At 38.3% G+C, this 26,537-nt stretch overlaps 1 protein-coding gene across 2 annotated transcripts in view; it reads left to right on the forward strand.

Annotated features, from left to right (window-relative positions):
• The window catches only part of LOC126184666 (protein phosphatase 1H), a 182,454-nt gene extending 159,538 nt beyond the window's left edge, over nucleotides 1-22,916 (forward strand). The window contains exon 8 of one of the 2 annotated variants that reach the window (XM_049927147.1): nucleotides 18,882-22,916. In XM_049927147.1, the coding sequence (XP_049783104.1) occupies nucleotides 18,882-19,797 (916 nt within the window). In that variant the 3' untranslated portion in view covers nucleotides 19,798-22,916. The remainder of the gene's footprint in view (nucleotides 1-18,881) is intronic. The other variant, XM_049927148.1, reaches the window with a different exon arrangement.
• The last annotated feature ends 3,621 nt before the right edge of the window (nucleotides 22,917-26,537 follow it).

A 26,537-nucleotide genomic window follows, 5' to 3' on the forward strand; every position in this document is an offset into this window, starting at 1 on the left:
CCCAGCAAATATTTACAGTACATGATCAAGATGTCAGTTCATGCACAAAATCCTGCAGCATCAACACTTCTGAAATTATGGATGGCTATAGAGGCAGCATGGCTCATTATTTCTGCAGGGGACTTCAAACAACTTGTGCAGTACATACCATATTAAGTTGGTCCACCAGGCAAAAGAAAGTCCTACACAATATTAGGAGGTATCCCATGACTTTCATCACCTCAGTGTTCATATCGTGTATCCGGGTGTTTTGTTCCAGATAGTGGCTCAAATGGATACTTGTGGTCCTGTTGGTCAGGTTCAGTTTCAAAGGAGTGGGAAGAGGGGGAGGGGGTTGTGAAGAATTACTTATATACAAGGGAAGCACCATGGCCATTATAAGACATACGTTTAAAAATGTCATACAGTCAACATCAAAGCAGTTTCATAGAGTGACAAAGTGGGTACATTGTATCTACAGCCCTTCAACATTGTTAGTGGAGAAGGGTTTATTAGTCTTTCACAAGAACTAATCAGCACTGGTGCGAAGTATGGCACAGTGAGGGCTGAAGAGAATTTGCATTCACAAAGAACTGTATCTCGACATACACAAGAGATTGCCAATCAAGTGAGAAGTGAGATCTTACCTAAAGTAAAGAAAACTATTGACCAGAATGATTACACTATGATTTGAAATCTCTGGTCTGACAATAATGGCAAAATACATTACCGTACTGTTATATCCAGTATTATTGTATTATTGTCAACTGAGGACAGGTGTGAAGTAAGAAACAATGTGCTTCTCACAGCAAAGTTTCCAGGTGTTACAGAAACAAATGAAAATATTCTTTTAGAATTATATAAAAAAATGTCTTGTCAGGGGAAATCACGGTAGTTGTCATGGAGAATAGAATGAAACTAATTTTGTTTTTTTACTGATTAGAAAGAAAAACTATTTGTAAAGTTTTATCTGCCATGGTACAACAGTATTGACAGAGAGGCGATGAATAGGTGGAGCAGTAACAGGTTTCCTCTCTCTATTAAAACCGTCCGTTTACATATCACTCTGCATGCAGTGCAGTGGCCACAAATTTCAGATGGGTTTCTGTTTTCTGTTAGAGTAGATCAGATTATCTTTGTGGTGTGGAAGTGTGTTACAGTGTTAGTAAGTGTTCCACTGTGGACAATGAGACAGGCAGTAATTGTGGAGCAGGCCGCGATGGCCGAGCGGTTCTAGGCACTTCAGTCCAGAACCACGCGACTGCTACGGTCGCAGGTTCGAATCCTGCCTCGGGCATGGATGTGTGTGATGTCCTTAGGTTAGTTAGGTGTATGTAGTTCTAAGTTCTAGGGGACTGATGACCTCAGATGTTAAGTCCCATAGTGCTCAGAGCCATTTGAACCAGTAATTGTGATACTTTTGGTGGAGTACTTTGGTATTACAGAAGACGTATCTACAGTAGAAGAGTGTGTTATTTATGAACAAATAAAGCAACAGTTGTCGAAGCTGATGCTGTAATTGCAGAGGTTACTACACTTTTGATAGATGAAGAGGCATCATATGAAGAAAATGATAGTGCCATGACAGTGAGGGATGAAGCACGCCAGTGGCAGATTTCCAGAGAAGCAGTTGTTCATCTTATCAGCCATTACCTCTAAGAAAACGAACAAAATTTCCAGAAGAATATCTGCTGATGCATACAAGATAGGGACAAAACAACCAAGGGAAAGAGATGTAAATGGTGATCCTTCTGTCTGTTTTGTCGTGGATTAACAATTGATATGACACAAAGCCTGAAAATTACAACAGTGCTGGCACAGAAAAGAAAAATAAAGAGCAACATTGTGTTACAGAACTTTGAAAACAGACTAAAACATCATTTTTAAGCTCCAAAAATTCTGCAGGATATGACAACTTTGCCTTGGAAAAAGTAAGGGGTGACACGTGCCAAACCAGAGAAATGGAGTTGGTGGGAGCAGACACAGTTCTGGCATTTGCTGATGATGTTGTGATCCTTGGCAGCACTCTAGAGCAGATGTGTGCTGATACTTCCCAATTCCTCCAAAATGCTAAGGAAATTGTGCTGGAGGTGAACGAGGGCAAAACTAAATACCTTGGAGTATCACATAGTTGAGTTCTCCCACCTTCGATTGTTGTAGGCAGGCATACATTTGAACGAGTTGAAGAGTTGAAGGGCTCAATATTAACCAACAAAAGTGAAGTTACGAAAGAAGTACATCAAGTGCCAATTTTGTGTTCTTTAGTCTGAACAATCTTTTTAAATCTCGTCTGATATCCCATAAGAACAAAGTCCATCTGTACACGACACTGGTGAGGCCAGTACTTTTATATGGTTGTGAAACTTGGGCAACATCAGCAACAACAGAAGATTCAGTATGTGCGTTTGAAAGAAAGGTACTTCGAAAGATCTGTAGACCCGTCTACAATACCATGGAAGGTAAATGGGAAACTAGAAAGAAAGAAGACCTGTACCAGAGGTTTGGAAAGCCGCACATTGGACCATTATTGGGACAGAGGTGACTACAATGGTTTGGCCACATCTTGCAAGTGGATGGATCCCTTCCTGAGAGAATCCTCCACTCTCAACCCATGGGAAAATGCCCGAGATGACACCCAGGAACGCAATGGAAGGATCGAGTGACGACCATCCTTCAAGAAGTGGAACTGGCAGCCTTAGAGAATGGTGCTAGAGACTGGAAAAGATGGAGTACCATCTGCAGCATGTACCTCCTCTCTTGTGATTGACAGACATTTTTTCCCTGTTGTTCTTCTGTTGTAGGCCTCAAAGGCCCATTAATGCAATAAATAATGATGATGATAAATTGTGTATTACATGATCATTTTATAGCAAATAGACAGAGACTTTCTTGGTGTACTTCAAACACTCTTGGAGTACAGCTCCGAAGAAGGATTAACAGAAGAGTGTTTTCATGAGAACTGTGACCAACCTGCTTTCATCAAATGTGTACACTTTCAGAATTGAATATCCATTGACCTTGCTGTTATTGCTGACTTGTATATTTTTTGTCTCTGATAGTGTAATCAAGTAAGTAAACTCTGGTATAGAGTCTTAATGTCATATTATTGACTGTCTCACATAATCCATTTGTGTAATACATCATTCATACTTACAGTATTCTAATCATAACTTTGACAACTGTTATCTCCTGCTTTAATAGTCCATAACTGCTACAATTTTTATGGTGTAGGTATATTTGCTTGCTCTATTAACAGTGCCATGTATGAATATAATTTTCATGACAACATACAATGACCTTCCCTTGTAGATAGATATATCTCCTCCTGGAACTAAGAAAAGTGACATTTGTAGCAGATGAAGGACTGAACATAGACAAAGCTCTTCAACACCACAAATGTCTGCCATGGGCAGTGCACTGTATAAACCCAGCATTATAGCACACATAGCATGAAAAGTTCCTTAGTCAGGAATTGGCTGATATTGACAAATCCATCCAGACAATGCATAGAACTATAAGATGTATGAAAAACTCTGGTTTGGTGGCAAGATTAGAAAAAAAAATGAGATCAAGATGCTGGAACTAGATGGAATAGCATCTACATGATGTTTAATTCATTTCTTCCACAAAAAAATGAAAGTGAGAACTTGGTATTGGAGAGCTGACTGAAACCCGAATAGAAAGCTCTAAAACATTTAACAAGGTATACAACATTTATCGACAGGCCAGATTGAACGCCATAGGAGGGATAGTGTTCAGTACTGTTCACAAAAATATTGTCTATGAAAGTCGAAATTAAGCCTGACAGTGAAGTTACATGGATGCAAGTAGCAGTTCTAACTGAACTAAAGTTAATTATTGTAGGTTTTTAGCGGCCAGTTGATTCTGCCATAACAGTTGTAGAACCATTCAAAGAAAGTCTATGCATGGAAATATGCAGATCGTGCAATATATAGTTAGAGGTGACTTTAATCTTCTGAGTATATTTTCACATAGAAGAAGGTGTAATTAGATGAATGACAAACACTAACTTCACTTAACAAAGGTTTATTCAGCACTTGCACATACAAGAGCGTGGAGTGAACTGCCTCCAGCCAGAACGCATATGGTATATATACAGTTAAATAACATTTCAGTACAATGAGTCTTGACATTTGTGGATACTTCTAGAATGTACTCGAACTGAATATAGAAATTAAAATTGTACAGTCCAGGTGAGTTTTGAACTCCACAACCCTCCATGCAACAGTCTAGTATCATAATCACTACACCACGGTGACTGTGCTACTCAGCTTCTTCTGTGACAATATGAGTAGCCTGGGAAGTGTATGGATTCGTTGTAGGTGGTATGGACAGATGATTTTGTGAAGTACTTTTGAACACATTTTCCGAAAAGTATTGTCAGTAGCTGGTTCAACAGCCCACATACAATCGAAATATTTTAGGTTTTGTACCTATGAATAGGCCTGACCTTATCAACAGTGGCACTTTAAAGCCAGAATTAGTGGTTCTGTTATCATCATAACAATTATGGCTATTAAAGTTAATAAATCCATCGAGAAATCTGGGAGAGTATATACACTAGAAAGAGCAGATAAGCAGTTGTTAGCATCCCACATAGAAAGTGAATGAACATCATTTAGTTCCAGTATGTTAGTTGTAGAGGAATTATGAGCAAAGTTTAAACTGATTGTAAACCACATTATGAAAAGTATATGCCGAGTAAATAGATTTAAGGATGGTAAAGACCCAACGTGGTTTAATAATAGAATTTGGAAAATGCTGAGGAAACAGAGATTGATGCACTCTCAGTTGAAAAAGAATGCACAAATGTCAACAAACAAAAGATAGTAGAAAGTCTTGCATCTGTAAGACTGTCGATGTGTGAAGCATACAACTTCCACTGACATACCTTAGTGAAAGATATTGCTGAGAACCTGAGCAAGTTCTGATTCTACATAAACCCACTAAGCTGGTTGAAGGCAGTCACTCGTCGATCAGTCTGGTGCAACAGTGGGATAGCAAAAGGGAAGCCGAAGTTTTAAATTTCACGTTTTAGAAATCATTCACACAGGAGGATTATACAAACTTACCATTACACAGACTCCCATATTAAGGACATAGAGATAGACGTCCCTGGAGTAGGGAAGCAACTGAAAGAGTTGATAACAAGTAAGTAGTCAGGTTCTGGTATAATATCAGTTCATTTTTACAGAGTGTATGCTTTGGCATTGGCCCCTTACAGAGCTTGCATTTATCATAAATCTCTCGCCCAGTGCCAAGTCCCAAGCAACCAGAAAAAAAACACAGGTGGTTCCTGTACACAAGAAGCCTAAAAGAATGGACCCACATTATTACAGTCCACTATCCTTAACATCAGTTTGCTGCAGAATTCTTGAACACATTCTCAGTTTGAATATAATACATTGCCTTGGAGCAAAAGGTTCTGCCCACAGATCAGCACAGATTTAGAAAGCATCACTTTTGCAAAACTCAGCTTGCCTTTTTTTTGGCACAGTATCCTGCAAACCATGGATGAAAGGTAACAAGCAGATTCCATATACCTAGATTTCTGGAAATCATTTGACATTGGTGCCGTGAGCCGCTCAAAGACTTCTAAAGTAATAGAACACAGCATGTTGTTATGGTATCAGCAGGAAAGCCCCAGGGAAGTGTGATTTGACCACTCTCCTTCTCTATCTACATTAATGATGTAATGGACAGGACGAGCAGCAATCTGTGCCTGCTTGGCGATGATGCTGTGGTGTATGCAAAGGTAATCATCGTTAAGTGACTGTAGGATACAAGATGACTTGGGCAAAATTTCTAGTTGGTGTGATGAGTGGCAACTTGCTGTAAATGTAGAAAAATTATAGTTAATGCAGATGAGTAGGAAAAACTATCCCGTCATGCGAACATAACATTACTTTTGTGCTGCTTGACAAAGCCACATTGATTAAATATTTGGGTACAACATTGCAAAGCAATATGAAATGGAATGTGCACATAAGGACAGTAGTAGGGAAGGCGAACGGTCAACTTCAGTTTATTGGGAGAATTTTAGGAGAGTGTAGCTCATCTGTAAAGGAGAAAGCATAAAGAACACAAGTGCGACCCATTGTTGAGTGCCGCTTGAGTGTGTGACACACCCAGCAGGTTATATTAAAGAAAAACATTGAAGCAATGCAAAAGATTTGTTGGCAGTAGGTTCAATCAGCACACAGGTATTATGGAGATGCTTCGTGAACTCAAATGGGAATCCACGGGAAGATGATGATATCCTTTTCATGAGGCATCAATGAGGAAATTTAGAGAACTGTGAATTGAGGCTCACTACAGTACAATTCTACTGCCACCAACATACATTTTGTGTAACGACCATGAAAAAAGAGAAATCAAGGCACATGCGGTGGCATGTAGATGGTTGTTTTTCCCTTACTCCATTTGCGAGAGAAACACCAAAGGAAATGGCCAGTAGTTGTACAAGGTACCCTCCACCATGCACTATTTGCTGGCTTGAGAAGTATATATGTAGATGTAGAAAAACAGTCAGAAAATGATATCTTCATGGCATGCTGATGTAGTCGATGGCATAATTAAATTGCTTAAACCTTTTAAAGGAGCCACAGATAACCTGGAGGGTGAAATAGACTTGCCTTTTGCAGTGCTGTGGGAATTTATTTTACTGGATTCATGCCAAAGTGAAGATCACAATGCAGTAGTTAAATTGCTGAAAGGATGTCAGAAACTTTCTAAAAGGAAAAAGTTTTTAATTAACTGCAGGATTCTCATTACATTGGTACAGTTTTTCACACATGCTTCTGGGAACTATTAGTACCGAGTGAAAAAAAAAGAAAATATATATCAAACTGTTCATCAGTAGTTAAATAGTGTAGTTGTACTAGAAGAAAAAGAAGATCCCCACCCCCTCTCCTATAAAGAAGTTCTGGAGCCTGGCCTTCATCAACTTCTAAGTATAGAAATGAACGTGAGAGATATTTGAATATGAATGGCCCTGGTGATACTTTCAAGAATGTTGTGTCTTGGTGGAACACCAATGCTTGTGTTTTCCCCAAGGTTTTCAAAGTGGTGAAAGAAATCCTGTGTATTCCTGCAAGAAGTGCTGCAAGCAAAAGAAATTTAGTAGGACAGGCTTAGTTGTATCAGAGAAGCACTGCTGTATCCATCCAGATCATGTCAGTGACCATCTGTGCTCAACCCATGAGATTATCGCTGCCTCACTCCTGTGCAGCTGTCAGGGTCATGAGTAAAGACCAAGCTGGACGCATGTCTTGACTGCCTCTCCTAAAACATTTATACATTCATATAGATGTTGCATAATTACTAGCAGCATATAAAGCTACAGATTGAGGTTCAGAAAAGTTATGTAACTATAATGAAATAAGACACGAAATGTTGGTATAGACAGGTGATCATTCTATTAAGCACTTAAATATAGGGTGGTTCTAATTAAACTTCCACTACTTGAAAGGGCTCCTCATGAAAAACAGTGATCGTAGGACAATGAAACTTTTTGAAAACATTTGTAAGGACATGTGGAAGAGAAATAATCAACAAGCCATTGAAAGAAACGGGTTTTAGTTTTCGTATGAGAGGGTAACATTTGTTAATTGCTTACCTTGTTTACATTTTAGGTTACAGATGTTGATCAGTGTGATGGCCATCTGTATCCATGAAAGCCTGGTACTGCACTAGAGATTGCTCTGCTGCTGCCCAAACCATCTCATATTTGGTGTAGGCTACCTCTCATGCTATACTCAGCTTCAACCTCCAACATGTGTTAGTGTCCCATTGATAAACTCTGTCCCCCAGGTAGCCCCACAGCCAGAAATCACACGGATTCAAATCTGGTGATCTTTGTGGCCATGTAATTTGGAACAGTTGGACCAAGATTTGCTTTTTTTCAAATATGTTTCACAGTAACTGAGTGACCCTATGAGCAATGTGAGGTGGAGTTTCATTGTGCTTCAAAACAGTTGAGTCCAAAGCACCTCTCTCCCGTAGAGCACAGATCACATGTTGGCATATCAGATCACTGTGATGTGTGCTGTTCACACTGCATGTCCTTGGTCTCAGGGGTCCGAGTTCATCAAAAAAAAAAAAAAGAAACAGTCATGAGCTGTGCCGTGAAACCACACCACACAGTGATGCATGCACTAAGCAGAGGAACTTCACGAATATCATTCACAGTAACGATCCCCAAATGCCACAATTGTGAGCCTTCACTGTCCCAGAAAGCATAAAGTGTGCTTCATCGCTCCACAATATGTTCCGAGGCCACATGTTGTGAACTTTAACTGTGTCAAGGAACCCAAGAACAATGTGTACTCAAATGTCTGCATCGCATGCAGAAGGTGGTGAGTAATGTGAAGTTTATACAGATATAGTTTTACAGTTTTTCGCAGCACTTTTTGAATGGTGGACCACGAAATGTTCAGCTCCCATGACTCAGCTCATGCGCTGCTTGAAGTTTGCTCATTGCTTCCAGCATTCTCAGTCATGCCAACAGTAACTTTTTCGACAGTTTGTGCTGCAATTGGTCGTCAGCCTTTCCCAGGAGCAATTCCCAAATTGCCAGATATTTTGAATTTTCAAATCATGTTTTTCAACCCTGGTGCTGCAAGAAGACCTCTTCATATTCCTTTAATGCATTGGTACTCGTGAAGATCAGCAGCTTTGTTGCCATTATTTTGATAAAACAGCTTTATGAGTAAAGTCCTGCCCACCTTGTCCAGCTTCATGATGACTGGCCGCAACTGTAGTGCACACTGATGCTTGTGTTTCAAACGCATCTCGTGATACCAGTACTGGAGCTTAACAGCAAGGCATGACAGTGATGACACTACTAACACTGCAAATCCTGCAGTGTCTAATCTGACCTTCATTCCTTTAAAGTTGGATACCCATATGGTAAATAGTTTTATCTCGTCTCTGGCTCGAGTTGCAAAAATTGAATTATAACTGCCCCATAATTTCCATAAAGTCTTGATTGCACAATGATTTGTCTTCGTTTTACATGCGTCCTTGCTTCCTCCATAATCAGAATCTTTGTTATGTTGAAATAACAAAAATAACAGCACAAAGTAGTTAAGTGTAAACCATAACACAACAGAGGAATTAATATATACAAATGAATAAAAGTATATTGGTTCACAGTAGAGTTAGTCCTCATTTTTCTTTAATTCTTCATTTCTGGTTAAGGTTACTTCATCTGCTTTATTCATAATGGCATGTTATTTTTTACATCCCTGAATTGCTTTTTGCATATGATATTCTTCTTCTGCTACTTTGTCATACTCTTCATTTTTGTCACCTGAAACAGAAAAAATTTCGGTACCTGTCGAGGCACTGCAAACTTCCACATGACTGTCAACATGTGTGAAATCATCAAATGTCACATTGTCTCTTAAGTCAGGAAAAAGGCACCATGTTCATGAACACAAGTCCATTTGTGTGCTCTCTTGTTGTTGCAGTTGATTCTGTGGCTCCTTGATGAATCCGTATTTCTTGAAACAGATCGAAATCATCATCCAGAATTGCTACGGAGTGGCTCCAGGAACACTCTTCTGAGTTTAAACACTTCTGCTGGCCACCAAACTCCCCAGACATGAACATTATTGAGCATATTCGGGATGCCTTGCATCCTACTGTTCAGAAGAGATCTCCACTCCCTTGTATTCTTATGGATTTATGGACAGCTCTTCAAGATTCATGGTGTCAGTTCACTCCAGCAGTACTTCAGAGATTAGTCGAGTCAATGCCAGTTTGTGTTGCGGCACTGCTGCGTGCTTGCAGGGGTCCTACATGATATTAGGCAGGTGTACATTTTTCTTTGGCTCTTCAGTGTAAATAGATCATTCCATCTTTTGTTTTTTAACCAACAGATCGGCATTTTCAAATGTGTAAATATTATGATAGACAAATGAAAGTTTAAATTCACATGCACAAAGATTCCCAGTGGCAAAAGAATGATAGGGAGGAAAAAAAAGAGTATTTGAAGAAGTTAAAACTTTGATTAAAATGAGGTGACAAAAGAATACAAATAAAAGGAATTGTGTGTAAATTAGTTACTTAAAGATAAATAGTGATCAAAGTCATTTCAGTAAAGATTTTTTTTAAAAAATCAATATCTAACAAGATTCGGACCAACAACCTTTTGCATGTCAGGTCAGTACCCTAACAGTTACACTATGCAACCAGTTAGTGAATTATTACTATTCTTAAACCTACAGAGCATCACTCAAAATTCTGAAATTTTTGTTCACTGATAACTCGCACCACCAGGGCAAGTGGTTGCTGTGGGTGTTTTTCGGACTTTAACCTTCATCGCCTTATAGATTGTTTCATAATGTCAATCCCATTGCTGGGGAACCTCTCCTCGTCAGTCTTCCTTGACTACTACTCCCAACTGGCTTAAATCTTCTTACCTAAAGAAGTAATCTTTCTCCACACGTTCTTTTGAGGTGTTCATTCCAGTTTCTCCTGTTTTCTTGTATTTTATGGAAGATGTTAAATATATTCAGTTGTTCCCTAATTTCTGAATTTTGAAATCTGTCAGCTCTTGTACATCCGTCTACTGCTCCTAGAAATTTCACCTCTGTTGCTTGCATGTGACTTTTTCGATATTTACCTGTAGCCCCCATGGTTCACATCCGTAAGCAAGCATCAGAACTGCCATTGTCTTATAAAATTTCAATCTTGTTTCTTCCGTAAGCAAGCATCAGAACTGCCATTGTCTTATAAAATTTCAATCTTGTTTCTTTTGGTTTATTTTTTAGACATCTGCGTATTGTTCCATATTTATTTCCAAGCTTTACCAACTTCTTCTTTATGTCTTTTTCATACTCATATGTGATGTCACAACCTAAATAGTTAAAATGTTTGACCCGTTCTATTGTGGCCTACAATTTTTGTCCATACAATGTATTTCTTTTTAAAAGCCACTGATTTTGTCTTCTTTTCTGAAATCATCAAATTGTACTCTTCACAAACCTTACCTAATAAATATATTCCCCTTTGTAGGTGATTTTCATTCTCCACCGGTATTGTGGTGTCATCTGCATATAAAAAATAATTCAAGTGGAATTATTGTTAATTTTAATTCTCCCATTAAAAATCTTCTTCAATTTCCATGTTGTTTCATCTAAATAAATGTTAAAAAGTGTGGGTGAAATGATGCACTCTTGTCGTACTCCTTTTGTTTGTGACTGTAGGCTGCATTAGAGTGTTATTTATACCTAAAATTACAGTTGTGTATTTGTACAGACATTTTTAAAATGTTTATTAGGTGTTGTGGGTATCGTCTTTTCCTCGTAATTCTCCACAGTTTCTTTCTGTCAAAATTATTGAATGCCTTGGTAAAATAAATGAATCCTTAATGGGTTTCCCTATTGTACTCTTTCTGTTTTGTGTTATTTGTTTAATTATGAATACTGCATCTGTTGTCAATTTGCCCCTCCGAAATACCATTTGTTCTTCGCATGATAAACTGTCAGCTATAGCCTTTGCCCTCTTGTTCTCTGTTCTAGCATAAGCTTTGTATGTGGTGTCCAGTAAACTCATTTCTCTATAGTTCTCGCAGCTATTGCGGTCTCCTTTTTTAAATAGTGATATCACCTTTGCTTGTGTCCATGTTTTTGGAGTAGTTCCCTGTCTCCAGCACATATTGATGTAATCTCGATGTAATTCTTTAGGCTTTCCCAATGATCTAATGACATGTTGGGTTGTCAGGTGTTCTGCCAGATATCAGCGTCGTACTTGCATGATATTTCGGTAATGTAGCTCGTTACCTTCATCAGGTGCGACCTGAGACTATTCCTCGAGTGGACCTGGTCCAGTATTTATGCCTGTGGCCTTTCCCCTTCACCAGGCCCTCCCTCTGCTGTCCGTGCCCACTTGCTGCCATCTTATGGAGCATTGCCGTTCCCTTTTCCATCCACTGTAGTCCTGGGTGTTGTCATTGCAGTCCGTGCCCACCAGACACGCTCCTGGATGATCCATCTTCGGTCTGGTGCGTTTGGAATCCCGTCTGTGGCACCAGGCATTCCCCCAGTGGTCCTCTCCCGCTCACTGTGATCTGCTGGAGCATTGCCATTCCATTTTCAGTTCGCTGTGGTTCTAGATGTTCCCTCTGCGGTCCGCGCTCGTCAGACCTGACCCTGGGCATTCAATCTTCGTTCTGGTCCGCCTGGAACTCTTCTGTATGGGGATCGTTCTCCATGTCTACGCCTTCAGTTCTTCTATTTGTGGAGTGGTGCAGCTGTCCCCATTGCTTCTTCAACAATTCCAGAGCAGGATCCCAGGCTCTACTTAGCTGGTACCTCATGACACGGGGAGGGGGGGGGGGGGTGATGCCTGGTATCAGAGACGAGATTCCAAATGCACCAGACCGTAGATGGAACACCCAGAAGCGTGTCTGGCGGGCGCAGACCTCATAGAGAACACCCAGGACTGCAGTGGATGGAAAAGGGAACAGCAATGCTCCAGAAGATGGCAGCGAATGGGCGCGGACTGCAGAGGGAGCGCCAGGTGAAGGGGGAAGGCCACAGGCATAAATACTGGACCAGGTCCACTCAGGCCGCAACTGATGAAGGTAACGAGTTACATTACTGAAATATCGTGCAAGTACGACGCTGATATCCGGCAGAACACCCGACATCCCAAGATGGTGTAGTAATCTCACTTACAGTAGGGTGCCTCCATATTTTAGCTGTTCAGCACTTATAACATCCATACCAGTAGCTTTATTGACAAAAAACTGGACACAGAAAACTGTGTCTAATTCCTTGGTGTTGTTGTTGTTGTTGTTGTTGTTGTTGTGGTCTTCAGTCCTGAGACTGGTTTGATGCAGCTCTCCATGCTACTCTATCCTGTGCAAGCTTCTTCACCTTCCAGTACCTACTGCAGCCTACATCCTTCTGAATCTGCTTAGTGTATTCATCTCTTGGTCTCCCCCTACGATTTTTACCCTCCACGCTGCCCTCCAATACTAAATTGGTGATCCCTTGATGCCTCAGGATATGCCCTACCAACCGATCCCTTCATCTAGTCAAGGTGTGCCACAAATTTCTCTTCTCTCCAATTCTATTCAACACCTCCTCATTAGGTATGTGATCTACCCATCTAATCTTCAGCATTCTTCTGTAGCACCACATTTCGAAAGCTTCTATTCTCTTCTTGTCTAAACTATTTACCGTCCATGTTTCGCTTCCATACATGGCTACACTCCATACAAATACTTTCAGAAATGATTTCCTGACACTTAAATCAATACTCGATGTTAACAAATTTCTCTTCTTCAGAAACGCTTTCCTTGCCATTGCCAGTCTACATTTTATATCCTCTCTACTTCGACCATCATCACTTATTTTGCTCCCCAAATAGCAAAATTCCTTTACTACTTTAAGTGTCTCATTTCCTAATCTAATATCCTCAACATCACCCGACTTAATTCGACTACATTCCATTATCCTCGTTTTGCTTTTGTTGATGTTCATCTTATATCCTCCCTTCAAGACACTATCCATTCCGTTCAACTGCTCTTCCAAGTCCTTTGCTGTCTCTGACAGAATTACAATGTCATCGGTGAATCTCAACGTTTTTATTTCTTCTCCATGGATTTTAATACCTACTCCAAATTTTTCTTTTGTTTCCTTTACTGCTTGCTCAATATAGAGATTGAATAGCATCGGGGAGAGGCTACAACCCTGTCTTACTCCCTTCCCATCCACTGCTTCTCTTTCATGCCCCTCGACTCTTATAACTGCGATCTGGTTTCTATACAAATTGTAAATAGCCTTTCACTCCCTGTATTTTACCCCTGCCACCTTTAGAATTTGAAAGAGAGTATTCCAGTCAACATTGTCAAAAGCTTTCTCTAAGTCTACAAATGCTAGGAACGTAGGTTTGCCTTTCCTTAATCTTTCTTCTAAGATAAGTCGTAACGTCAATATTGCCTCACGTGTTCCAGTATTTCTACGGAATCCAAACTGATCTTCCGCGAGGTCGGCTTCTACTAGTTTTTCCATTCGTCTGTAAAGAATTCGTGTTAGTATTTTGCAGCTGTGGCTTATTAAACTGATTGTTCGGTAATTTTCACATCTGTCCACACCTGCTTTCTTTGGGATTGGAATTATTATATTCTTCTTGAAGTCTGAGGGTATTTCGCCTGTTTCATACATCTTGCTCACCAAATGGTAGACTTTTGTCAGGACTGGCTCTTCCAAGGCTATCAGTAGTTCTATTGGAATGTTGTCTACTCCGGGGGCCTTGTTTCGACCCCGGTCTTTCAGTGCTCTGTCAAACTCTTCACGCAGTATCATATCTCCCATTTCATCTTCATCTACATCCTCTTCCATTTCCGTAATATTGTCCTCAAGTGCATCGCCCTTGTATAGACACTCTATATACTCCTTCCACCTTTCTGCTTTCCCTTCTTTGCTTAGAACTGGGTTTCCATCTGAGCTCTTGATGTTCATACAAGTGGTTCACTTGTCTCCAAAGGTCTCTTTAATTTTCCTGTAGGCAGTATCTATCTTACCCCAGTGAGATAAGTCTCCACATCCTTACATTTGTCCTCTAGCCATGCCTGATTAGCCATTTTGCACTTCCTGTCGATCTCATTTTTGAGACGTTTGTATTCCTTTTTGCCTGCTTCACTTACTGCATTTTTATATTTTCTCCTTTCATCAATTAAATTCAATATTTCTTCTGTTACCCAAGGATTTCTACTAGCCCTCTTCTTTTTACCTACTTGATCCTCTGCTGCCTTCACTACTTCATCCCTCAAAGCTACCCATTCTTCTTCTACTGTATTTCTTTCCCCCATTCCTGTCAATTGTTCCGTTATGCTCTCCCTGAAACTCTCTACAACCTCTGGTTCTTTCAGTTTATCCAGGTCCCATCTCCTTAAATTCCCACCTTTTTGCAGTTTCTTCAGTTTTAATCTACAGGTCATAACCAATAAATTGTGGTCAGAGTCAACATCTGCCCCTGGAAATGTCTTACAATTTAAAACCTGGTTCCTAAATCTCTGTCTTACCATTATATAATCTACCTGATACCTTTTAGTATCTCCAGGGTTCTTCCATGTATACAACCTTCTTTCATGATTCTTAAACCAAGTGTTAGCTATGATTAAGTTGTGCTCTGTGCAAAATTCTACCAGGCGGCTTCCTCTTTCATTTCTTAGCCCCAATCCATATTCACCCACTACGTTTCCTTCTCTCCCTTTTCCTACACTCGAATTCCAGTCACCCATGACTATTAAATTTTCGTCTCCCTTCACTATCTGAATAATTTCTTTTATTTCATCATACATTTCTTCAATTTCTTCGTCATCTGCAGAGCTAGTTGGCATATAAATTTGTACTACTGTAGTAGGTGTGGGCTTCGTATCTATCTTGGCCACAATAATGCGTTCACTATGCTGTTTGTAGTAGCTTACCCGCATTCCTATTTTCCTATTCGTTATTAAACCTACTCCTGAATTACCCCTATTTGACTTTGTGTTTATAACCCTGTAGTCACCTGACCAGAAGTCTTGTTCCTCCTGCCACTGAACTTCACTAATTCCCACTATATCTAACTTTAACCTATCCATTTCCCTTTTTAAATTTTCTAACCTACCTGCCCGATTAAGGGATCTGACATTCCACACTCCGATCCGTAGAACGCCAGTTTTCTTTCTCCTGATAACGACATCCTCTTGAGTAGTCCCCTCCCTGAGATCCGAAATGGGGGACTATTTTACCTCCGGAATATTTTACCCAAGAGGACGCCATCATCATTTAATCATACAGTAAAGCTGCATGCCCTCGGGAAAAATTACGGCCGTAGTTTCCCCTTGCTTTCAGCCGTTCGCAGTACCAGCACAGCAAGGCCGTTTTGGGTATTGTCACAAGGCCAGATCAGTCAATCATCCAGACTGTTGCCCTTGCAACTACTGAAAAGGCTGCTGCCCCTCTTCAGGAACCACACGTTTGTCTGGCCTCTCAACAGATACCCCTCCGTTGTGGTCGTACCTACGGTACGGCTATCTGTATCGCTGAGGCACACAAGCCTCCCCACCAACGGCAAGGTCCATGGTTCATGGGTGGGTCCTTGGTGTATTAATAGATAAAAATATGTTGTGGAGTTATCATGTGGACAGCATACATGGTCAACTGAACAGTCTCGTGTATGTCATGAATGTCTTATATATCACTGATGGAGCTGAAAAAAACTGTTTTTTATGCATGTCTTATTCTGTAGTTAGTTATAGTATAATTTTCTGGGAGTCTGAGAAAACCAATCTACTCAAAGCTTTTAGACTAGGAAAAAAAAGAAAAAAAATCATCTGAGCCATAGTGGGAGCTAAAAAAGAACAACACAATAAACCTTTGTTTCAAAAACTAGGTCTAATGTACATTCCAATCCTGTGTGTGTGTGTGTGTGTGTGTGTGTGTGTGTGTGTGTGTGTGTGTGTGTTTGTACTCCACACTATATGGGCATGAAATTTGTAAATAAAATCTACAAGGAGAAGTGTGCCCCAAATCTAAAAAATACTGAAGGAGACCTGGAAAAATATATGAAAAGTAGAAGTCATTATATTGTAGAAGGTTTTCTTGAATGATAACCATGAAATAATTTTTTTTAGTGATAACCATGTAAAGTAATACTTGTCTGAAGAAGATACAACATATGTAGTTTAAGAATCAGCAAGTCACTTATTTGGATGACCAATCTCCAAGTGAGGTGGTGCAGTGCTTAGCACACTGGACTCGCTTTTAGGAGGATGACGGCTCAAATCCACGCCTGGCCATCCTGATTTATATTTTCCATGATTTCCCTAAATCGCTTCAGGAAATCCTTTGAAAGGGCATGGCTGACTTTCTTCCCCATCCTTCCCTAATCCGATGGGACTGATGACCTCGCTGTTTGGTCCCCTGCCCTAAATCAGTCAATCAACCAACCAACCAGTCCCCAGCCACCCATCCAGATTTAGGTTTTCCATATTTTCACTAAATTGCTTAGACAAAATGTTTAAATGATCCCTTTTAAACATCCAAGGCCAAATTCCTGTATTATTCTTGTCCATAACAAGTTTGTGTTCCTACTGTAATGACCTTGTCATTGATAAGATGCTAAATTTTGATCTTCTTCTTCTTCTTCCTCCTCCATGTCCAGGGTCATTCTTTCCTTCAATGAAGATGAAAGTTAAAGTTGGTCCAAGTACTCAGTACCAGCTTATAATGAAGAAAATGTGCTTTGTATTTGGAGTGCGATAGCAACTAACACCAAGTTCAATGTGCTCTTAGGATCAGATCAGCATATATCTCATGAGATCTTTCCTGAGAGTAGTGATGTCAGGAAAAGTTGGAGATGATGGATACCACGTGGTATAACTGAGGAATTAGAAGCTTAATATTTGGAGTTTTGTCAGCAGTTGCTTTAGAAGTTAAATTATTGGAGGATACAGTTGATATTCAACATTGCAACTTGTGCCATATTGACCAGGGGGCAAGGTGGCAGTCATGTATCAAGATTTTTCCTGGTGACATGGATCAAACAGAAGCTGTAAATAGTTACATTTTTAATGAGCATTCTTTCCCACCTAGTGACACAAATTTATGTTATTAATTTTTCAGCCCAGTTTGTTTTTAGGCTAACGATAATTAATTCACAATGATGTTATTAGAAACATAGTATTTAATCAGTAAGGAAGTATGTGAGAAGGAATTGGTCACCACCTCTTTGAAGAACACTGGCGCTTGCTTAAAATAATTTAAATCATTATTTGGAAACCTAAATAAGTACAGCTAGTCCACCAAATAAGATGGCACAGTGTTTAAGGCACTGGGCTCACAATTGGAGGAGTAGGCTTCAAATATTAACTTAGCCATATATATATGCAACGTCTCCATAATATTTCCTAAATCAGTTAAGATAAATTCTGAGATCGTTCCTGGAAAAGGACATGGCTGATTTCCTTGCCCTATCCAAGCTAGAGCTCTGCATCCCCATTGTCCAACTTTGTGTAATTTCATTTTAGCATAATTGTCTTTAATTATTTGTGACAGTTCTTATGTATTTTGATTTGTTGTGCCATTCAATAGCACACTGTACTTCACGGCATCTTCTGTGACTAAATTAGAAACAAGTTTTCGCGTGAACATAATAAATGTTTCATAACATTGCTTTTTTGTTTGTTTGATAATTATTTGAGTAATTACAATGATCATTTGCACACACAAAAATTATTTCACATATTTATACCACAATTTTTCAGTTTGAATGAAGGGATCATAACAGACCAGAAATTACATTGTGCATATACAGATAATTTTTGTGTTAATTTTGGATAACGTATTGTATTAATTAATTAGTGTTTTTAGGTTGCAAACTATTTGTTTAGTTTGTTAAGCACTTTTGTAAATCTTATGTTTGAAGAATGAGGGAGTTGCCAGTGTAAATGTAGGATACACGAACACATTCAAATGTTCTCACAAATTAACAAGCCAGACATACTGTTTCCAATCCTTGAATTTCTTCTTGTGTAACAGCATTGGTTTTCTTTTTTTCCGCCCTGATAATTTGTGTGTTGTTTTCTCTTCATCACTGAGGTGATTCAGGTAAAAAATTAATAGGAGTTTTAAATTATCATAGAAATTTAGTAGTCTGTTATGTAATTTTAGATGTAACTGTCTTAATATGACCACAAAGTCCATTTATGTGACATCATTGTTCAAGCATTTTCTGTGCATCAACCTTTAATGTTCAGAGCATTGGCACTGTTTATTCTTTAATTCTTGTCTGGTGAAAAATTGCTACAACTTCCTGCATTAATGTTGGTGCCTCTGTACCAAAGCAGTAGCTTTAACAGTATGCATATTCACTTTCAGGTACACATCAGCAGCGCAAGATTTGATAATGCAGTCCAGAGGGAAACTTGTTGGAGACAATTGGAGAACACACGAAGGCCGACCTGGGAGCATCGACGACATATCCGTGTTTGTAATACCTTTACTCCCGTATAAAAAAGAATATACTGAGTGGCATACTATGTTCGATGCGGCCTGGGGTATCTGTGAGCCTGATTCCCAGAACACTTTCGGGAAGTTATCACTTAGGACATCGCCCATCCCGTCGCAGAGACAGGATCTGACCAGAAATGGTGGATCATTAACTGTTCGCCGTTCAGTTAAATCTCCCTCTGACTCTACAGAGGAGGACGTATGGGACTTTGATGAGGATGCTGAGGAGATTGTGGTTCCAGTGAGCCCTGATGATGGAAGTAAGTCCACAGAACAGTGGCAGGAGTTAACACGCCGTATGGGCGTTATAGATCTTACGGATCCTGAACTATCTCCAACCAAAAAAGGGTATCGAAAGGACTTGTATGTAAAACCTCCTCCAAAGAAGTTAAGTAACAAAGATGCGAATATTCCTTGTGTTCCTCAGGGAACACAATCCTACTCATGTGGTGCAAGAAAGGCAAGCCACACTAGTGATGATGTGAGCAATCCTGAACTATCTCCAACCAAAAAAGGGTATCGAAAGGACCTGTATGTAAAACCTTCTCCAAAGAAGTTAAGTAACAAAGATGTGAATATCCCTCATGTGCCTCAGGGAACACAATCTTACTCATGTAGTGCGAGAAGGGCAAGCCACACTAGCGATGATGTGAGCAATCCTAGTAGCAGGGAATCATCTCCAAAGACCGTATCATCTGAAAGTGCTAGTGGCCAGGGACTACCAAGCAAGACAGTGCAGAGAAGTCGTGAGAGACGTGACTCACAAACTTTTCCACCTACTTAGAAAATGAACTGTAAAAGTACCTGAAGTAAGATTTCCCTATAAGAAGACTGATATTATATTAATAATTACAAACTGCCTGCACATGGTAACAGCAGCAGCTGTTCTATGATATTATTTTTGTTGAAGTCATTGTTCTGTGTTTTTTTTGTTCTGTTCATTACTTTATTATTGAATTTTTCTCGTCTTTCTTTTCTTGATACTGATTGTTTATTGAATTAATTTTCTTGTTAATGAATAAAATCATTACTTTTGTGTTGTAATGTGTGTGTTATTGTTGATTTCAGTTTCTCCCCGTGTTAGGTATGTAACTGTAAAAAAATTGGTTATCGGTCGCAATTTAACATTTTCAGTTCAAAGTTGGTGTTCTTGATGGCAGTGAGTGATGAATATACTTGGAAGGTTGAATAGATTCTGGAGGACAAATTGGAATTAATTGAAACAGCAAAGAGCTTATGGTGACATATTATTACAGTCCAATTTGTGGTTTATTTGGTGTGGAACAGAGAAAAGTCAGGTAACCAAAATGTAACATTGACAATGAAGACATATGCCACACATGTGATAGATAAAGACAGCAAAGATGTATATGGGAAGGTGGTTGTATTTTAGGATCAAAATACTTCCAGTTCTGAAGTGAAGCTGAGAAATTTCTATGTGTGTGTGAGGGAAGGGGGGAAGGCAAAGAGGAAAGAGAAAGAGAATGAGAATATCTGAAATTTTAAAACTGGAAAAAATTTATGTAATCCAAGTCTCACAGGATACAGATTTCACAGTCTAATTATTAAAACTGAATTCTGCACCAGAACCACTGTGTACAGAATTTTTCCATATAGGCTATGCCACTGTTGGAACACAATGAAAGAAATTCAGTTAATCCATGTACCATTCAATATTTTTTTCTCACAGCATACAGATTCCTCCTAAAGCAGAACATGATATTCCTCTTAGGTATGTTTGCTGGTACATTAAGCTGTAAAACAATCAAAAAAGTGAAGCTTAATGTTGTTCCTAAACTTTGAAGGTCTGTCACTTTTCATTGCCTATTGTTTATATACTAAACATAGTACTTTTGTTCAGAGGGTTTAGTTTAAAAAAGAACAGCTGATAAACAGTGTCTATTAACCAGAGGCTAAATTGACTAACGTGTCACTGTCATCCCTGAAGGAAATTGTTTCATGAAGTCAAAAATACCATATGAAAGCTCTTTTGTTGCTCAATACTTGCCAGCAGTGACTCTTTTATGTACCTTTTGCTATTAAATTCAGCCAATGATGGGGAAAATATCACAACACATAAAGATGATTAATGTATAGTAATGAAGTTTAGGGAATACATTTACATAGGTAGAATATTTACTTGATTAACATTTCAAAGCCATAGGTTAATGTAAGAGCGAAATAAGCCATTGCAAGTGTAAAATACTGTAGTATTGAACATATGTAACTTATTTGGTTAATTTAATGCAAAGTTTAATAGAGCTATGTTGAAATTCTCCCAGTGGCACCAGTCCAGTAGGTATACTACCAGGAACTTTTATGTGACGTCAAAAGCTGCATTTTACTTCAGATATATTTGACTGATTTTTAGTTAATGTTAGTTTTGTGCAGGAGATAAACTGATAGTGACCTTGACTGCTAAGGAATTTGCACAGTATATAATTGTTCCCTTCATGTTTAACCCTTGTTTTTCATTAAATTCATGAATTATGAACATAAGTATTTTGAAAGCTAGATTATAAATTCTTGAAACTGTAACATAACATACGAAGGCGCACGCTCACTCAGTCTTTGGGACACTTTATAATAGTACATACCTTTTTTAGGTGCCCATTCTGATGGGCTGATCTGATTAAATTGGAGCCATGTGCTTCCAGTATTTTGAACCTGTTGCCAGAAAACCATTTGTATTAATACTGTCCACAGCTGTAACCATCCCTTCAACTTAACATTTACAAGTCATATCACTTTTTGCAGTAAAAAAGAAATTTTATGTTTTAATAAGATAGCAAAGTCTGTATCATTACAGAGTTTATATATTTTGCGAATCTGTAAGTTATTTGTATGTAGCTGATTGAGTTTTGGAAGAATAAATAACAAGAACCAAAGAGAACGTAGTCCTTTGCCTACCCAGATATAATATGGAAAATGCTGTCTACAGTTACAAAATTGAGTGATTCAAACAGGAAAGATGTTCCTTTTCTTTGATAACATTAAATTTTATTGAAAATGATATAATTACATGTTGAAAATGTTATGCAGCTCAAATAATTATGTTAGAACTGCTTATTGTGTGTTAGTGAAACATCTTATGTCTTAATTTGTGTTTACCTGTTGTATCATGTTTCAGTTTTGCTTGTGATCTGTGGAGCTTAGTTCTGTTGTGAGTGGAGCTCTAAGATTTTCAGTACGATTCTGAGGAGGAGAAAAGGGCTAATGGGAAACTTTTCAAACACATATAAAGATATATTTTTATAGGGAAAATAAAACACCTGAACTTTTGCAATTTTGCTAGTATTGACTGGCAGTTGTGTGCAGTACAATAGTAAATTTTAACAGAGAGAGGCAGGCGCACCTGTGATAAAACATTCATTGAATGTATTCAGTATTAACTGCATTGTGTATATTGTGAGGGGTCAAAGACTTTACAAATGCAGCAATTAACAAAATAAAAAAACTTGACAAGTCAGTCATTTTTTACAAGTGTGTGGAAGTAGTTTTCCTGGCATATTTGCTGTGCTCTTACACATATTTAATTTTATGTGTGATATTGTTTTAAACAAAAAAATTATAATTTGTTGTGCGGTTGTTAGATAATGTGTAGATTGCATTTGCTGCAAAAGTTCCATAGCTTGCCACCTCATATGTGTTAGGTACTTTAATCTTAATTTTTTACTTTATTAGTAATTCACATTGGAGAGAGTTGAGAATTTTTATCATCATGATTATAGATGTGATTATATTTCTGTTTTAAATGCTGTTTTAATTTCTTTATTCTTTGTATTGAAAAACTGTGTTGTGGAATTTAATGAAACAGTAAGACAGACACAGGAAAGTTGCCTCACAGTAGTGAATATACACTTAATGTACACTGATTCTCTTGAGCAAGAATCAGTGTTGAATCACTTCATTTGGTTGTGATTATGCAGCATATCAGAAATTGCCAATTTTTATATTGTGTTCTAGTGAAATAAATAAATTTTACATTTGTTTTGATTTCAAGTGTGTTGTATATCACCCCAATCACATTTTATGTAGCAAGAAAACAAGAGTAGGTGTGTTGACTAAACCTCACCATTTTGTGCTTGCTCAGTGGCACTGGAAACAATTTTACCTTGGTAAGTAATGTTCTAGGTGACTTGCTCCCCCATACCTCCCCCCCCCCCCCCCCCCAAAAAATCTCTTTCTTGTTTGTGACTGTGGAAAAAACAGACTGTTTTGAAAATGCATGTGAATATGAAGCTAATCACACAATAATAAGTGACAATCAGGACATAGTCTTTTAAAGATATGCAATACATGCTAATGGAAGCTGCAGAATGGAGCCATTTCTGATCTGCCTCTCAGAAAGTGGACAGTGTTTTCATCTGTATCAGTGTAGCTAATCATATAGTCTCAAAATGACAATGCAATTAGCTGTGTATCAAAGCTTTGATTTTTATGTTGTATGACTGAAGTTTCTGTATGTGTGTTTCTGTCTCTCTCTCTCTCTCTCTCTCTCTCTCTCTCTCTCTCTGTGTGTGTGTGTGTGTGTGTGTGTGTGTGTGTGTGTGTGTGTAATTTTGTCGTTGTATGAATGCATAGCAGTATGAATAAATTTGCTCTGCTGACTGTGCTACCCAGGCATGTCTCACAACGCAGGTTGGTAGATCACTTGCCCATGAAAGGCTAAGGTCCTGAGTTTGAATCTCAGTTCATCGCGCTGTTTCAATCCGCTAGGAAGTTTCATCATCATCATCATCATTATTATTCTTTCTTTTCTCAGACGTTATGTCTGGTCAAAAATGGAAAGTGACGCAGACCTTGATCAAGCGTAACTTCCTTTTAACTGTACGGTATATGTTATATTGCATTTAGGAACTTTCGGGTGATTGAACATGTATCAATAATTACGGATTTCTGTAGTTGTATATATAAGTTTGGATGTAGCTGTATTGCATTGATGTACTGGTGGATATTGTGTGGTATGACTCCTGTAGTTGATAGTATAATTGGTATAATATCAACTTTATCCTGATGCCACATGTCCTTGACTTCCTCAGCCAGTTGGATGTATTTTTCAATTTTTTCTCCTGTTTTCTTTTGTATATTTGTTGTATTGGGTATGAATATTTCGATTAGTTGTGTTAATTTCTTCTTTTTATTGGTGAGTATGATGTCAGGTTTGTTATGTGGTGTTGTTTTATCTGTTATAATGGTTCTGTTCCAGTATAATTTGTATTCATCATTCTCCAGTACATTTTGTGGTGCATACTTGTATGTGGGAACATGTTGTTTTATAAGTTTATGTCGTAAGGCAAGCTGTCGATGTATTATTTTTGCTACATTGTCATGTCTTCTGGGGTATTCTGTATTTGCTAGTATTGTACATCCACTTGTGATGTGATCTACTGTTTCTCTTTGTTGTTTGCAAAGTCTGCATTTATCTGTTGTGGTATTGGGATCTTTAATAATATGATTGCTGTAATATCTGGTGTTTATTGTTTGATCCCGTATTGCAATCATGAATCCTTCCATCTCATTGTATATATTGCCTTTTCTAAGCCATGTGTTGGATGCGTCTTGGCTGTGTTAGATGATACGGGTGCTTGCCATGTAGTGTTTTCTTTTTCCAATTTACTTTCGTCATATCTGTTGATGTTATGTGATCTAGAGGGTTGTAGAAGTGGTTATGAAATTGCAGTGGTGTAGCCGATGTATTTATATAAGTGATTGCTTTGTGTATTTTGCTAGTTTCTGCTCGTTCTGGAAAGAATTTTCTTAAATTGTCTACCTGTCCATAATGTAGGTTTTTTATGTCGATAAATCCCCTTCCTCCTTCCTTTCTGCTTAATGTGAATCTTTCAGTTGCTGAATGTATGTGATGTATTCTATATTTGTGGCATTGTGATCATGTAAGTGTATTGAGTGCTTCTATGTCTGTGTTACTCCATTTCACTACTCCAAATGAGTAGGTCAATATTGGTATAGCATAAGTATTTATAGCTTTTGTCTTGTTTCTTGCTGTCAATTCTGTTTTCAGTATTTTTGTTAGTCTTTGTCTATATTTTTCTTTTAGGTCTTCTTTAATATTTGTATTAGTTTTTCCTATTTTTTGTCTGTATCCTAGATATTTATAGGCATCTGTTTTTTCCATCGCTTCTATGCAGTAGCTGTGGTTATCCAATATTTAATCTTCTTGTTTAGTGTGTTTTCCCTTGACTATGCTATTTTTCTTACATTTGTCTGTTCCAAAAGCCATATTTATATCATTGCTGAATACTTCTGTTATCTTTAGTAATTGGTTGAGTTTTTGATTTGTTGCTGCCAGTAGTTTTAGATCATCCGTGTACGGCAAATGTGTGATTTTATGTTGGTATGTTCCAGTAATATTGTATCCATAATTTGCATGATATATCATGTTGGATAGTGGGTTCAGAGCAAGGCAGAACCAGAAAGGTCTTAATGAGTCTCCTTGTTATATTCCAAGCTTAATCTGTATTGGCTGTGAATTTGTTTGTATATTAAGTGTGGTTTTCCAATTTTTCATTACTATGTTTAGGAACTGTATCAATTTAGGATCTACTTTGTATATTTCTAATATTTGTAGTCACCATAAGTGGGGTACACTATCAAAAGCTTTTTGGTAACCAATGTATGCGTAGTGTAGCGACCTTTGTTTAGTTTTAGCTTGATATGTCACCTCTGCATCTATTATCAGTTGCTCTTTACATCCTCGTGCTCCTTTGCAACAGCCTTTTTGTTCTTCATTTATAATTTTGTTCTGTGTTGTATGTGTTATTAATTTCTGTGTAATGACTGAAGTTAATATTTTGTATATCGTTGGTAGGCATGTTATGGGGCGATATTTAGCTGGGTTTGCTGTGTCTGCTTGATCTTTAGGTTTCAGATAAGTTATTCCATGTGTAAGTGTATCAGGGAATGTGTATGGGTCTGCAATGTAACTGTTAAATAATTTAGTTAGATGTGAATGTGTTGAGGTGAACTTCTGTAGTCAGAAATTTTGTATTTTATCTTTTCCAGGGGCTTTCCAGGTGTGAGTAGAATTAATTCCTTGGGTGACTTCATGTTACAAAATTATCACTTCAGTCATCCGCGGTATCATCTTGTATGTGTCTGTTTCTGCTTGTATCCACCGTGCATGCCTGTTATGTTGTACCGGGTTTGACCATATGTTGCTCCAGAAGTGTTCCATGTCTGTTATGCTTGGTGGATTGTCTATTTTAATGTGTGTGTTATCTATTGTCTGGTAAAATTTCTTTTGGTTTGTGTTGAATGTTTGGTTTTGTTTCCTTCTATTTTCACATCTTCTAAGTCGTTTGGCCAATGCTTGTAATTTCTGCTTCTTTTCATCTAATTGCTCTATTGCTTCTTGTTGTGAGATTTTACCTAACCTTTTCGTTTTTTTTCTGACATTTCATTTCTTATAAATTGTGTTAGCTGTCCGATTTCTTTTCTCAGTTTTTCTATTCTGATCTGTAGCCTGTGTTGCCATGCTGGTTTTGTGGGTTTCTTCTGTGTGTT

The sequence above is a fragment of the Schistocerca cancellata genome, chromosome 4 (assembly GCF_023864275.1).
Source record: "Schistocerca cancellata isolate TAMUIC-IGC-003103 chromosome 4, iqSchCanc2.1, whole genome shotgun sequence".
In the NCBI taxonomy this organism is placed as follows: Eukaryota; Metazoa; Arthropoda; class Insecta; order Orthoptera; family Acrididae; genus Schistocerca; species Schistocerca cancellata.